At 43.7% G+C, this 16,075-nt stretch overlaps 1 protein-coding gene across 2 annotated transcripts; it reads right to left on the bottom strand.

The window, feature by feature from the left end:
• Positions 1-335: 335 nt before the first annotated feature.
• On the bottom strand, positions 336-12,415 carry LOC310746593 (serine protease 33-like). Of its 2 annotated transcripts, none has more exons than XM_083580520.1 (7): positions 12,363-12,415; positions 8,112-8,429; positions 6,652-6,672; positions 6,059-6,221; positions 4,464-4,738; positions 2,394-2,563; positions 336-1,247 (listed from the first exon to the last, which is right to left on the bottom strand). In XM_083580520.1, exons 2-7 carry the CDS (start codon positions 8,170-8,172, stop codon positions 969-971), a joined length of 969 nt encoding a protein of 322 aa, XP_083436646.1. In that variant the 5' UTR covers positions 8,173-8,429; positions 12,363-12,415; the 3' UTR covers positions 336-968. The 2 variants fall into 2 exon arrangements, with proteins under 2 accessions (XP_083436646.1, XP_083436645.1); XM_083580519.1 differs by lacking the exon at positions 12,363-12,415 and adding an exon at positions 10,649-10,676.
• Between the last annotated feature and the right edge of the window lie 3,660 nt (positions 12,416-16,075).

Consider the following 16,075-nt stretch of genomic DNA (forward strand, 5'->3'; position numbering starts at 1 on the left):
TTCTGGGTACTTCTTCCAACATGTTAAGCAAAGCAAAATATACAGCAACTTTATATAAAGAGTAACAGCAAGAAAATATTCACAAATATTTATAAATACCATATAACAATTCTTTGATCAAGTACAAACAAGCAGAAGTATAAAATTATCTGAATTAACAGATAATAACTTTGAACTGAAGATAAATTACAACCCCACTATTCTGGGCGCCATATTTATTTGCGGACAAATTAAAAGAATATTGAGCTTTGCATCCAAAAGGTCTTAGGTTCAATCAGGGGTGGAAGAAGGGGTGTGTGGTGGGGGTGGGTCACCCCGGGTGTCAACACTGGGTGTGTGTGTGACAAAATGCCAGGCGGCACTCACCGCGGGGCCTGCAGCGTGCCCAAGCCACGTGTCCCTCCTGGGAGTGACTAGGTGGGTTGGGCGCCTGCAGGCTCCATGCTGCCCCAAATGGTCCGCCCACCGCTTCCCCCTCAGCTGTAGGGCGGCTGAGTGGGAGAAGGCAGGCAGATTCCTCAGAGGTCCCATGGAGCATCCTGCCCTGGCTGGCCCTGCCCCGTGGGCAGCTGACCCCACCCCCACAGGCGGCTGGCCCTGCCTCTGGGCGCAGAGCACGCATGCCACCCCAGTCGCCTGATTGGCTTGCTCCACTGCTGGGTTCAATTCCCAGCATCTCCCAGTAGGGCTGGGAAAGGCTCCTGTCAGAACCTTGGAGAGCTACTGCCAGGCAGGGTATAAAATCCTAAACTAGATGAACTGACAGTCTGTCTTGCTGTAAGGCAGTGAGTGGCCTGTGTTCCTGTTGCGTCCCTAAACCAGACCCCTTGGTTCAATAAATTGTCAGAGCATATAGGACTTAAATCACTACTGATCAGTAAAACAATTTAAATGCACCTGTGCCCAAATTCTGAACAAATTCCACATAACCCATCAGTAGATGGGCTGAAGGCAGAGAGAGGAGCATCTCATAGAAGGGTCAATGTAAAAAACACTAGGAGGAGTGTCACAACAGGGTAATTCTGTTCTCTGCCATTCACCTCACTTTTCCCACTTGTAGTCCCACCCTTTCCACACGTCACAAAGGTCATATTGGGTACATGCTGGGAGATCCAAGTGGCATAAAAGGGGGTTGAAGAATAGACACCAGGGAGACCAGGGTGGCCACAGCCTATCCCCCAGCTCACAACCCCAGCCAGGACCCAATGTCCATCGCATGGGCAAGCCAAGGGTCCTCCAGAGTCACCCTGTGGAGAGAGAGATAGGAGTCAGTCCACAGTTACAGGAAGCCTCCTGAGAGCAGGTTTTGGAGACTGGTTTCAAAACAGATTATGCTTATTTCCTTTACAGATCTGGTCTTGTCCTCACGTATAGTTCAGGAACTATCTCCCAGCTAGACTAAGGTAGTGGAGAAATGGCTAAGGTATGGAGGAGAAACTATGAATAAGGCTGAAATGACCAAATTTGAATTTCCCAAAACAATATGGGAACTGAAACATAGCTATCTATTGAAATTCGCACATATCTGAATTTTGTGATTCATTTCTCCAGCTAAACAATGTTAACAAAGATGCATATATTATTAAAATATTGCTTGCACAGACATGTATATTTGTCAAAACGACAAATGAAATTGTGTTTATTGGGAGAAATTCACACTAAAATGCTGAAAGCCGAAATTGACAGATCCTTCTATCCCTGGTCCAGACTTTCAGTTTCAGTTTAATGGATATATAATGCAGCCTTGTAAAGCAGTCTTCCAATGTTACTGGCCTGCAAAAATGTATGTTAGCTTGCTGTGGGCCTGCAAAAATGTATGTTAGCTTGCTGTGGGCCTGCAAAAATGTATGCTTGGTGTGGGCCAGGAGAGGAGAGACAAATAGCTCAGTCCTTATCACAGCAGCCCACTGTATTTTAATACAGGGCCTGGAGCGTGGAAATTGCCTCCTCCAACAGACCTCTTGGCTTCTATGGTGGATACAGATTAGAGATGGAGCACCCTCTCTGTCCTCTGCCAGCCTGCTCACTAGCTTGCATGCAATGCCTTGCCACCTATGTCTACTACCCCACTGCTAAAATACAAGGCTGACATATTGCATTTCCACATCAGGTCTATTTAAGTAGGCCTGTACTCATCTTCTGAGAAGGCTACGTTTCTGAACTGCTGGCCCTGTGAATAAAACCAAGACAAAGGATGGAAAAATCTGTGACCTCCCAGCTGTTGTTGGACTCCAACTCCCATCAGCCCCAGCCAGCAGAGCCAATGATCAGGGGGATGACAATGTCTGGAGGGCCACAGGTTCTCCATACCTGAGCTAGACATTGAGTCTGTCCCCTCCTTTTCTGGGGTGCTCCTGCCCACCACAGCCAACCACACTTATGGAGCATCCTACCTGGCAGGAATCTTTGCCCCCTTCTTGGTAGCCAGCACAGATCATACCAGGGCCGACTGGATTATGGAGTTGTGGTTCATGTTGGGTAGCGTTGAAGAGAGAATTGCATTTTTCTCGGTCTATAAGTGGCACTTTCACTTCCTGGAGGGTTAGTGGGGGTGGCAATTCCACTGTAAGAGGAAGCAAATGTATCAGGGATGTATTAGGGATGTGATCAGGTGGATAGCCACCCATCCCAATTATATCTCTTACCCCAATGTATACTCTAATAGCTGCCTATTTTACATTGTCCATTCTGCATTTAATATAGACAGAGGAAGGCAAAAGCAAATAGTGACTGCGTCCATCTCCCCTGACCACTGGTTTCTGAGATATCGCAAAGCACTGCCCAGACATGTGCGAATCTTTACAGCATACAGAGAAAGAAATCTGCATTTTAACATCAATTCCTGATAATAAAAAAAACAGGGACAATAATAAGGTATGATTAAGTGGCCAGCTGATTGCCCTTTCCTTCTGCTCTGCTTATAGAATTGTATAAGAGGGTTCACTTTCACCATCTACTGGTGAGAAAAGTGGTAGCACTGTTAGCTTCCAGACTGTTGTGAAATTCTAACTTGGAGAATAAGGAACCTGTGACCCTCTGGAAGTTGTTTGACTACAACTTCTCCATCCCCTACCCTTGGCTCCATCCATTTTCCAAGGGGAGAAGGTGTGCTGGGAAGTTGCATGCTTGGATTTCAAACCATGCCTCCTCATCTGTCCTATTCATTTGTAGTTACTTTGTGGTTAATAAAAGCAGCAATGAGTCTTGAAGCACCTTAATGACTAACACATTTATTATGGCATAAGCTTCTGTGGACAATTCCACAAAAGCTTATGCCATAAATATATTTGCTAGTTTTCAAAGTGCTGCACTTGGCTCTCTCTCTCTCTCTCTCTCTCTCTCTCTCTCTCTCTCTGTGTGTGTGTGTGTGTGTGTTTGCTGCAACAAAGTAACATGATTACACTATCAAAAGGCACTCTGTCTCACAGACATTCTGTCTCACAGACATTCTTTCTAATGCATGGGTCTGAAGGCCATTTTTCTACCATTACAAGGCAGCCCAGAAGTTGAGCTCTGGCCTGGCCTGGCTCAAATTCAGGCCTGTAGATCCCATCCCACTGCTGCAATGACATACCCTCCAACATGTTGAGTCCTAAAACCGGGATATGTGTCTTCCCAGCTGTGCTCCTGTGTAAGTCACGTGACCTGCGTGAGATCACAGAGCCCAAAATACATACTTTTTTCAGGGCTGTGCTGTCACACAATAGCCTGACACCCCAAAACGCATGTTTTGGGGCACTGCATGATATCACAGACCTGAAAAAGCACTTCTTCCCAGGAGAGATCATGGCACGAAATCGTGCAAGATTACAGAACCCAAAATGTGCTCTCACAGGACAAAACAGGAAGTACTGGTTTTTCCCAGGACACTTGTCGGGTATGTAATGGCTGCACCAGATAACATAGTGGTGGTCGGTGTGAGTTGCATTCTCGGATTAGTTCCCTTTACTGCCTTCCTGTTCACTCTCAGGTCCAGCAAAAACTCTTTGTCTTCAAAGTAATCTATGGTCTTGTCCTGCTTTTGATGTTTCTCTCCTCATACCCAGCCTGAGGCCCTATTCATGGTTTGCAGGTATTTATAACCCTTAGGGGTAGGATCTTTTTACAGTGGCCCCTTGTCTCTGCAATACTTTACCATCTAAGATCCATTAGGCCTCAGCACTGGGCTGATTGGAGGTTGTGATGCTTTCCAGATGTTGTGGAATATAACTCCCATCAGCCCAATACATTATTGTCCATGGTCAGGGATGATGGGAATTACAGTGGACAACTTCTGGAAGGCACCTCCTTGGCTACTCCTGGCTGCAAATCATACCCGCTCTATCCTCCAGCATTTCAACCGCATCATCCAGCATCTTCCACCTGAGCCAGCTTGCCCTATAAAAGTGCAGTGTACATTGCTAGCATGAAAGTAAACAGAGCTTGAAGGAGAACCTCAAAAAAACACTTCTCCATCTCCTCACCTCCAGGTTGAATATCTCCCCATCCAGTCACATAGCAGCTTTCTTCCATTGAGAACTTTGCAGAGGTCTCTGGCAAGCAGATGGGAAGAATGTACTTGGTGAAACTCACAGGGGACTTCAGCTCTACTAAAGCAATATCCCCTCTGGAGCTATCACTGTCATAGGTGGGATGGAGGATAATCTGTTGGATATCAGATGTTACTGTGTTACTTGAAGTGTTCAGGAGCTGATAGGCACCCAGCACCACATCAGAATGGGTAGTTTGGCTCTTGATGCTGTAAGTGAAAAAAACAAGAGCAAAATGCAACAAGATCTTTGCCAAACTGGTCTCCAAGAGGTGAGTGCCCTTAGACCTTGTAATTCAGTCTCATGTCAACATGTCTAGTTTAAAGGGGAGACTAGGGCCATAGCAATGCAGTGGAGAAAAGGTCATACCTCTTTCCAAGCAGAGGACCCCAGGTTGACCCCTCCATGTCTCCGGACAAGTCATTAGCACCCATTCATTTTTGCTTTCCCTCTGGGTTTTTTTAAATTGTGCATAAGCATAAGCCCTTGCCATTTCTTGCAACCAGGCTATAGGGCAGGGATGGGGAACCTTTGGTCCTCCAGATGCTGGACTTAAACTCACAACATCTCTGGCCACTGACCACATGGGATGGGGCTGATGGGAGTAGGAGCCCAACAATATCTGCAGGGCCATTGGTTTACATCTCTGACCATTGGCAAATCACCTTGTTCTCTTTACCTCCAAGAGGGAGCTACTGGCATAATTTCTGACGTGTTTTGTTATTTCAGTGCCCTCCCAAATCAGGTGGTCAGCAGATATCAGATGACACAATAGCACAAAAGTGGAGATGAGCACCACACCCCATAGTCAAATTTGACTGGATTTAACCGTCCAGGGTTCCTTTACCTTAATGGCATTCAACTTGAGCCTATAAAGTTTGTGATTTGAGTTTGGCTCTGGAGTTTGAACAATTTACTGCTCAGGCATAGACAGAACTATGCTTGTCAGTGCATGCTTGTCTCCATTTGCATGTTTTAAAATATGCAATATGCCTTCAGAGCTACATGGCTTGAATGTAGCCTACTGTACAAAGGTGAAAGCTGCTGCTGTTGCTCCACTGACATTCATCTCTGGCCCCAACCACCTCCAGGCTGAAAAAGATCCCCCAGCCCCAATCTATACCTTCTGCCAGCTATCTGCTTCCTTTAACTTTATTATTCATTGCTCTGTCAGGTTCTGCTTTGGCAAGGCCAAGGCACTGAGTAGCTGTTAGGCCAGCCATGGGCAGTCATTCTGGGCCAATGGGCACATTGGGAATGTTGAGGAAGTGCTTGGGTGCTAGTCACAAAATGGCTGCTCTGGGCTGTGAGGTACAAAACAAAATGGCCGCCACATCTATAAGAGACAGGAGATGTTATTTGCTGAGACATTTTGTGGATGCCATAAGGCGTACTGGCAGGGACACTGGTGCCTGTGGGTGTCACATTGATGCCCTCTGTGTTAGGCATATAATATTAGTTTGGCCTTGCAGCTGCCTCTAGGGTGAAACTGAATGATGCCTTCACAGCCAAGTACACCAGAAACTTACTTAGGGAAGCAGTGAGCTGCTGACAGGACCCACTTCTCGGCTATGAGGGCGCCTCCACAAATAGGTTGGTCCCGATATAAAATGCTGACTTGCCAGGGCCATGACAACCCATCAGAGGGAGCTGGTTCACCCCCCATAATTCGTTGAGCTGGCTTTCCACAAACTGTGGAAGAAGGAAAGAGGTTTTAAAAAGATAGGTCACAATAACACCAGCACTGAAGCAAACCTAGAAACAAACATAAAAAGCCTTGCCTGAAACAAAAAACAAATATTTGTATGCGACCTTTTAAAGAACATTTCCAGTTATTGATAATGGTTTCCAGTCAATCATATTTAGAGCCATAATGCCTCTAACTGCAGCAAGGCTGCTCACCATATATTGAAGCAATTGAAGCAATATTCAGTTTATTTATTTATTAATTATATTTCTAAATCCGCCTGGAAGCTCCTGTTTAACAATAGGTCTGCATGATCATTAGGTTTGTAGCAGCCCTACATTTTGATGAGACTCCCCTTTGGTTCAGCCCATCCATGAGCCTGTGAAGCCTGTGAAATTGTTGAGTAGGAAAGACAAAATAGACAAGGGTTCCTACCTGCTTCAGAGCTGGCAGCATCTGTAGAAAACAAAAATGAAGGGAAAACATTTCACTTTTTCATATAAGAGACACTGAAGCACAAATACTGAAAAACAGGTGCCTATGTAGGAGAAAGAGGAAGAGGCCCAGGTTACAATCTGTTACCAATGTGTTTTTTTTATAAAAAAGAATACAGCTCTGTATTGTGACACATATGTTATGAGTATATTTATGAAAATATACTCATTGGTAGAGCCAAATTGGTAGAGCTTATTACAGGGCTTCATTTGAACAGAGACTCTTTGGGACTTTAGCTCTGGAGCACGCTTCTAACACCAAGACTCTATCCTGAAGCATGTTAAGTATTTTATGTATGTATGTAAGTAAGTGTTTTGCATTTATCATTATGCAGTTATCAAATGTCAGCCTCGTGTGGTACATACTAGGGAGCAATAACCCTCAAATCATTTACCTGAGGTCCCACCTTCCAGCCCTCTGTGCCACAGGACTAAATCTGATCTGCTTCCTCAGACGCAGTGCAAGGATGTGATCCTATGGCCAGTGTTGAAATAAAATTTGGCTGCCAGTTCAGCTGGTTTCTTTATGTGGAACAAGGAGAGGGCACCATCTTGTTCTTTGCCTCAGGTGGCTACATGTCTTGTGCCAACTTTGGGCCTAGTGAAGGCTAATTGCCTGTTGCCAAGTACTACTATGAGCCAAAAAAAATCTTCCACACACATACACACATCAAGTCAGCTGTAACACAGTGAAAGATGGGCCAGAACAACTAGAACATTAATGAAAACAGAGACTTGGATTTCAAATTCTGCTAGTCCAACTTGTCAAAGAGAAAGAGCCATAGGTAAGGCAAATGAGCATACCTTAGAGTAGAAGAGGGTGGGGGAGTGAGGACAAGCTTTGGTTAAGCAATCCTGTCATTTTTCAACCAAGAATCACTATCCAGGTTCACTAGTAATGCTAAACTAGTTAAGCCAACATCAAACCACAGTTTGCTAACAAACCCTAGTTAATAAACCATAGTTGAACATTACATGAGAACAAGGCCACTATCTGCTGACATACATTTGTCTCCCTAGCGGAAAGGAAGATGAGTTCCACTTGAAAGGCCAGTGTGTGAGTAACTCCTTTATTTGCGCTTATAAACCATGCATCTCCTTTTTTTGGCTTAGTACATCTCCTACTCCCATTTTAACTCCTCTGAGAAGTGACTGATTCTCTCATCCTCAATTATCTTCCCTCCATTGTCTCCCCACACCATAGAAGCCAACTCCTAGGGACCAGGGTCCCTTCAGCCCCCCCTAAAATATTTGAGGGGGCCACCTCGCTTCCCAAGTTGATGGGCATTGCCATTCAAATGGTGTCTGTGCACTGAGTCTTGTGATTGATTATGCAGGGCGGGGCTTACCTGGGTCCCCAATATTTTCAAGCTGGCACCCCTGCCCCACACCATCGCTCACCTTGTAGCAGCACAGGCAGTAGAAGCAGCCACACAGCTAGCGAGAAGGGCACCACTGACATTGTGATCGCTGCTTCTGAAGAGCTCTGAAGTGTCCCCTGAGTGGTTCTGCTCCGAGTCCAAGCAACAAATCTTCTGCTTCAGTCTTAATTCTTTTGTTATCTGTGCCACAAAATGTAATATCAATGGCAAAAAAGTATTCCCCCCGAATCCTCTTGGTATCAGCAGGATGGCAAATCCTTGATCTCCCCTTGTATCTGGGATCTTCTATCTTCACCAGCTGTTGTGTTGCTAGACTTGCTGGTAGAGCTCAGGTGACCTTAATAGATGCACAGCATAATGATGATGTTGATGACTTTGTTCCAGTTATCGTTGATTATGATAATACTTACTTAGTGTTATCAATATGCACGACACTTTTACAAAGTGCAAGGCGGCCTGTTTCTACCCCATGGAACCTACCGGGCGGCATTCAATCTTATGCTGGCAAATTTAGGTTGTACAATTAAAGATGATTTGGAGCCCTTGTACAAAGAGACACTTCCCTCCCAAAACTGAGCCTTATTGCAGTACGGAATGCGATGGGATAACTTTTTTCTGGTGATAAAGAAAGTAACAGGATAGAAATGCCCTGGGAAGTGTGGGATAACAACTGCTTGATGCAATATTGTCTAACCTCCCCAGAAACAAATTTAGAACGAATGCTCAATAAGTAGCTGATGCCATCTAATCTCCTCCTCACAAACTTTGTTCAAATGTATCAGGATGAATGCTCAAATAAACAGGTTGCCTCTAAAAGTGAGCTTACCTGGGGAGGAACGTGAACACTGAAAGATTACAAAGCTAGCAACTCACTATAAAACTGTTAATATCCCCAAAGGCAAAAGCTAGGGGCACTGTTTTTTCAAGGGTAGATACAAGGAAAGAGAGTTGCCAGCCCTTTGCTTAAAGCAGAGGATACTACTTCCTTCCCACAGCTGCAGTAGAGCCCATGATCATATCTTAACAGTCCTCTGACCATAAGAGCAACAAAGCTCTATGGAACTGCTTTACAGCCCCTTTCTTGGCTGTGGAGCAAGCCTGTGGTTTAATATACAATCCGAAGATGCTGTTTCACCTTTATACAAATAGGTTTTTGGCTCATGCTTTGAAGTGGTAGGAGTTGATTCTGGAAATAGTGCACACATCTGTTAAGCACAACCCTGTTGAAACCTCTTAGACTATCCTTCCATGCCTCTGAAATTCCTGCTAGGGCAGGTGTGCTGAAGCTTTGGCCAACCAGATGTTCCCTTCCACCATCCCTGGCCATTGACTGATGGGAGTTGTAGTTCAGCAGCATTTGGAGGGCCAAAGACTCTCAACTCCTGTGCTAGGGCCTAAGCAGACATTACCTGGGAAACGTGGGATTGGATACCCTTGTGTATATTTAATAAATCCATATAGTAGAGATACAGTTGTCCCTCTCCAGCTAAGAGCAACTTAGGAAAGGAGGAGTGATTTACAAAGGGGTACCACAGAATGTTAGTGTTGGAAGGGACCATGATGGTCATGTAGTCTAACCTAAGGTTACCAGATATCCCCGTTTCCCAGGGAATAGTCCCTGGATTTACAACTCAGTCCCCATACAAAACCCACTGAAGTTGAAAAAAAATCTGGTAACCTTAGTCTAACCCCCTACTCCAAAGCATAAAGCAGCTACAGGCTGTCACTCATCCCTGTATGAACCTCTAGCAAAGAACAGCCCAATCCCTCCCGAGGAAGTCTGCTCCACTGCAGAACAGATCTTACACTTAAGAAGTTGCAATTTCCACCCATTGGTTCTAGGCTTGTCCTCCTCCTCAGCAGAGAACAAATCTGGCCCAACTTCTGCACGATAACCCTTCAGACATTTGAAGGCCACCACCATGGCTCCCCTGAATCTTCTCTTCTGCATACAGAATACATACCAAGCACTTTCAACCATTCCTCACAGGATTTGGTTTCCAGACATCTCACTATCCTCACTGTTCTCCTCAGGACACCTGGTGTAGGGGGAAATGGCTGGGCTCCACCTTCCCACCCATGCTGAGGCTGCTTTTAGAAGAAGAAAATGATGTGGGGAGATCCAAGCATAGATCCCCCATGTAATATTAGAATCATAGAATTGTAGAGTTGCATGGCACCCCAAGTGTCATCCAGTCCAACCCCCTCCATTGCAGGAATCTCAGCGTAAGAGGCCATCCAACCTCTGCTTAAAAACCTCAAATGCAGGAGAGTACACTGCCTTCCAGGGATGTGGGTGGCATTGTGGTCTAAACCACAGAGCCTAGGGCTTGCCGATCAGAAGGTCAGCGGTTCGAATCCCCGTGACGGGGTGAGCTCCCGTTGCTTGGTCCCTGCTCCTGCCAACTTAGCAGTTCAAAAGCACACAGTGCAAGTAGATAAATAGGTACTGCGGGAAGGTAAACGGCCTTTCCGTGCGCTGCTCTGGTTTGGTACCATCTCTGAACTCTACCATCTCTCATCTTCAAATATACAAGCATCCATTGCTGTTCCTACCTGGTTCTTTCTGGGTCCGTTCAATAAGAGTCCCGTATTTGACGATTTGCTCCTGCTTTTAAAGAGAAAAATCCTCTACACAAAGCTCCCCGATGCATTCTTTCTGTGAGATAGCATTATGTCTTAATCACTCAAAATAAACATATTAGCTTCCTGGTTTCAACAGAGGTTCGATACCATCTTTTGATTTTTAAATTGTTTAAAACAGCTGTCTGTGAAGGATGTGACTCAACTTGCACAGAGTGATGTTTTTGCAAAGGTGGGATTTGAAAAAGAAGAAGAAAAACTAAGGTGGAATGCCTCTGTGTATACACCATGCCTCCCTTCCCTGAAGGGAAACACGTAAAAAAAAAGAGAGCCCCAAAAGTAGGTTAAATAAATAATCACTAGAGAGTTGAATGGTGTCTACAGAATGTAGATTTTAAATGTGAACTGAATCAAATTCCTTGCCTATTCTGAGTAATAATGCATGTTATATAATGCATCTAGTACTAACCTGCTAGATTCAATACTGTTTACCCCCACAAAACCCCAGATTGAACAGTTTCTATAGATACTAATATGGGAAATATGTATTGGGATATTTTATAAGCAAACATTATTCTTTATTATTTTGTTCCTGCTGTAGCTGAAATAGATTGACACACTCTCCATTGAAACTAGGGGTAATGAAGGCCAGACGTTCTCAAGACTTCATATGAAAAGAAGAAATCAGCAGATTTTCTGCAGTTTTTATTGCTTGAGGTTCTCAAAGTTCTGAGTTGTGCTTGTTGACTTACTATCATTCAATTAAGAGGCAAACATCCATGGGTTGATGGCTGCCCCACATCAATGTGCATAGTGTCCAGAGCTGGTCAAATTATTTTAGCACCAGAGGTAGAAAATTCCATATTTGGCTTAAGGGTTTTGTTGTTGTTAAAATAATAAATCTCCCAAGAGATTTGGGAGGCTTTTACTGTATAACTAAAGATACAATCAAACAACAAGCTGTTAAATCCTTGTCAGCCTTTGAACATAGCAAGGGTCCAGGTGTCACAGTAATATAAAAATTTTAATAGCCTTAGACAGAGAGGTCTTTGTCAGGTTGGAAACAAGCTGGGAGGTTGTTCTACACACCAAGCATGATTTAGCCAGGTGGAATAATATGTGGTAAATTCTTCTCTCTGTTTTATCTAAGCTCATATACAGGAAACCATTAAAAAAACTTCTTAATTTTTATTTTATTTTTGTAAATCCTTTTGTAGTTCTTGGGTTTATTATAGCCAAGGGCAATATAAATGTTGTGAAATAATTAAACTACAAACACTATATAAAGGTCACCTTACCACGACTGAGATTTCCTGTTTTATCCTGAATCTCTCTTCTCAATGTTGGTGCTGCAGATCCAATAAAAACCTATGCTACCAGTTATGGTGGGCCTGCGAACCAGTGGCCAAATTTTGGGACCTGATTTTTCTGAAATTAATTTAATTACAAAACAGTAAATCTTTTCTGTGAGGTGTCTGGGACAGACTGAACAAAGACTGTTGCGACAATACTCTGGTCAAACACCTACTAGCTGCAGCACAAATGCTTATAGCTAAAAGTTGGAAAATATTTGGATGGGATTAGCAAAGAGACTTGGTACAGACAGTTCTTTTTTAAAAAAAAATAGTGATAATGGAAACGAAAAACAACAACAACAACCAACCAACCAACCAACCAACCAACCAACCTCTATTAAAAGAGTCCCACTTTTGGGGGGACTCCTATGACAGCACTGTATGGCTCAACTGCAAGGGAATTGCAGGCAAAAGAAATGGAAAAGATGGGGCACATAGGTCACACCCACACTGTACTTTTAAAGCATGGGGCTCCTGCAAAGGATCATGGGAGCTGGGAATTGTTGCTCTGTGAGGAGTAAACGATAGGTCCCAGAATTCTTTGACGGAAGCCATATGTCTTAAATGTGCTTTAAGAATAGTTTAATGGAAATTTAATACTGAAATTGTCAAGGCCGATGGCTAGTACAGTTCAGCTGATAAAACATACCAGCACAGAGATTAAACTGGCATGCCTGTAATCTCCTCATTCTCACTGACCTACTTTTTACGGTATTACCTCTTAGTCAGTTGTAAGGAGCCTTACTGTAGAGTCAAGATAATAAGAGTATTTTTTTAAAAAAACCCTCAATAGGCGATATATGTATTTTATTTTATTTTTTTTAATTGTGAGAACATGATGTGTCACTCACTGGTGTGACTCATTTTTTTTAAGTAGTCAAGCCTGGGAACTTCTGGTTGAGACAGTTTTTCAGAAACCTACACCATCTTTCTCGCACTCACCTTAATGAGGGCAATTCAATGAATTTATTGAACTTACCTTCAGTTTCCTTGTCCTCTAGGGTTGGGCAAATCTGTACATTTTGGTTTCTGTCAGTTTCTCACTTTTCCAGTATTAAGTTCAGTTCTCCACATTTTTACATCAGCTTGCATTAAAAAAAAATGCCCTCAGGAAAATTCACCAGCATTTTTGTAAGAATTTCTCTTAAAATACACAAAAAAATTCCTTCCAATAGCACCTTAGAGATCAACTAAGTTTGTTAGACAGCATCTTAAAAAGCAGAGACATCACCTTGCCAGAAAAGGTCTGTATAGTTAAAGCTATGGTTTTCCCAGTAGTGATGTATGGAAGTGAGAGCTGGACCATAAAGAAGGCTGATCGCCGAAGAATTGATGCTTTTGAATTATGATGTTGGAGGAGACTCTTGAGAGTCCCATGGACTGCAAGAAGATCAAACCTCTCCATTCTTAAGGAAATCAGCCCTGAGTGCTCACTGGAAGGATAGATCGTGAAGCTGACGCTCCAATACTTTGGCCACCTCATGAGAAGAGAAGACTCCCTGGAAAAGACCCTGATGTTGGGAAAGATGGAGGGCACAAGGAGAAGGGGACGACAGAGGACAACATGGTTGGACAGTGTTCTCGAAGCTACCAGCATGAGTTTGACCAAACTGCGGGAGGCAGTGGAAGACAGGAGTGCCTGGTGTGCTCTGGTCCATGGGGTCACGAAGAGTTGGACACGACTAAACAACAACAACAAGTTTGTTATCGGGATGAGTTTTCGTGTGCATGCACACTTCTTCAGATACCTGAAGCATGCACATGAAAGCTCATACCAATAACCAACTTAGTTGGTCTCTAAGGTGCTACTGGAAGGAATTTTTTTATTTTGTTTTGACTACAGCAGACCAGCATGGCTACCTACCTGTAATTAGATTCTTAAAATACATGTTTGTGTGCAATTTTGCCCAATATACCTGTTGCAAGTTTCTCCTAGTCAATGAAGACAGACATGGGTTCTTTGAGAAAGGTCTTGTTTATCAAGCTGCGCAGTGGCTTCAGAGAGATATTTCTCAAAGACTGAGTCCCAAATATAGGCGTGCACTCCTTTATATAGATTGTGACAAACAACATCTATATCAGTCGTATAGCAAAATGCATGTATAAGCAAGATTATACACCCGTTACACAACTCTCACCATTCCCTTATCTTGTAACAGGTGTTACTCTTACTGTTCCAGGAACCTTACCCCCCCCCCCGTCTCTGGCTATAGAGGAATTTACAAAAGACCTTCTGGTAATCTCTCGGGTGAGGGTTGTTGTGACAAATAGATTCTAACTTCTTCTTCCCTCATACCCAATTTTGTAAAAAACAAACAAACAACTTCCCCATAGCTAATGCATTTTTGTATGTTCCCTCCCCCAAAACTATGCATTCTGTGCACACTTTGCCAGAGTAGTTGCATTTTTGTACACATTGCTTGGTTGGAGAGTTGCATTGCGAAATTCAGAGAAGCATGAGTTTTGAAGTACGGGGCTGTGTTTGGGTTCACCTAGGGACAAAGCGTCCAAGATTTCCACTGCCTTGTTATGATCCCTTGGGAAGAGCTCTCCTGAAGGCAACTTCAGTCCATCTCCCCTCCTGTTTCTCTAGGCATGTTAACAACCAGTAGCGTAGCCCAACTGGTCTATGCAATGGGGGGGGGGGGGGAAGGATACAGCAAACTCTTGACTGTGTTTAGAAAACAGTATGTGCAGCCCAGAAATGCAAGTGAGCAGTTTATTTCATGGGAGCACATAAAATACGGAAATGGGAGGGGGGAATAGTGAGTATGTAGCTCAACATGGAAATGAAGCACTGTGGATTGTTGGTTGAACTGTTCCTATACTGGAACAAATTCAACACAGCTAACCCTATTTTCAACTGCACTGGCAGCTTGTGATGTAAGTTTATTTATTCATTTGATTCCATCTACAAATCACGTCCCATAAAATACTTCAAAGTGATTTCACAATTCCATATATGAAAACAATCTGGCATATGCAAACAATTAAAAACAATCTCTAATCCAAGTTTCATACAGACTGGGATAAAGAGCCAGGCTGCTGGTTGAAGAGGTCAAGAGAGATGAGGAAGTTGGCAACAATCCCATTCAAAAGGCTCTTGGCCTAGTTGGGTTTTGAATGATTGACAGGGAGCACTGTCTAGACAATTGAATGAGTGCCACGTAGCCAGAGGCTAAAGGATGAACAGAATTGTAGAGTTGGAAGGGACTCCAATGGTCATTTAGTCAACCCCCCCCCCCCAGAAATGCAGGAATCTCAATTAGACATTACATGACACATGACCATCCAACCTCTGTTAAAAACTGCCAAAGGAGGGCAATTCATTGCCTCTCATGGGAGTCTGTTCCACTGTTGAACAGTTCTTACTATCAGAAAGTTCTTCCTGGTGTTTGATTGGAATCTCCTTTCTTGTAACTTGAATCCATTGGTTCAGGTCCTAGCATCCGAAGCAGGAGAAAACAAGCTTGCTACATCCTCCATGAGACAGCCCTTTGGATATCTCAGTTGCTGTGGCAGGGAGATGGGGTTGCCAAAGGGTTAGACAGCAGTTATTTCATCAAGAGTGTGCAGTAGGAAGTTGACCAGTAGGACACGATCCCTCAGCCTGGGCAGAGTGGAGGATGAGAGACACTGGGCAATTTTAAAGAGACATTAACTTGGGTTCCGGATCACAAGACAGAGGATGTCTGAGCAGGATGCAGACTGTGGTGTGGGAAGCCTTTTATCCAACCTTTAACTTGGTGCCCTCCAGATGTTTTGGTCTAGAGCTGCCATCATCTCTGGCCATTGGTCATGGTGACAGGAACCCATGGGAATTGTGGTCCATGACATTTGGAGAGTTCCTAGTCAGGGAGGGCTGCTTTAATCCTTTGGCCTTTCTGGTCCTGATCAAACTGAGTATCCTGAGCCCTGAAATTTGCAGTAGGAGGAAATAGCTAGTTGATGTTCCTTTCGTTTACTTAATAACTTTTTAATGACTGCTAAGCAGAAGAAAGGTTCACATTTATCCTGATGCTGAATTGTTTAATGCTTATACAAT

Source organism: Podarcis filfolensis (genome assembly GCF_964270895.1).
Source record: "Podarcis filfolensis genome assembly, chromosome: 13".
Lineage (NCBI taxonomy): Eukaryota > Metazoa > Chordata > Lepidosauria > Squamata > Lacertidae > Podarcis > Podarcis filfolensis.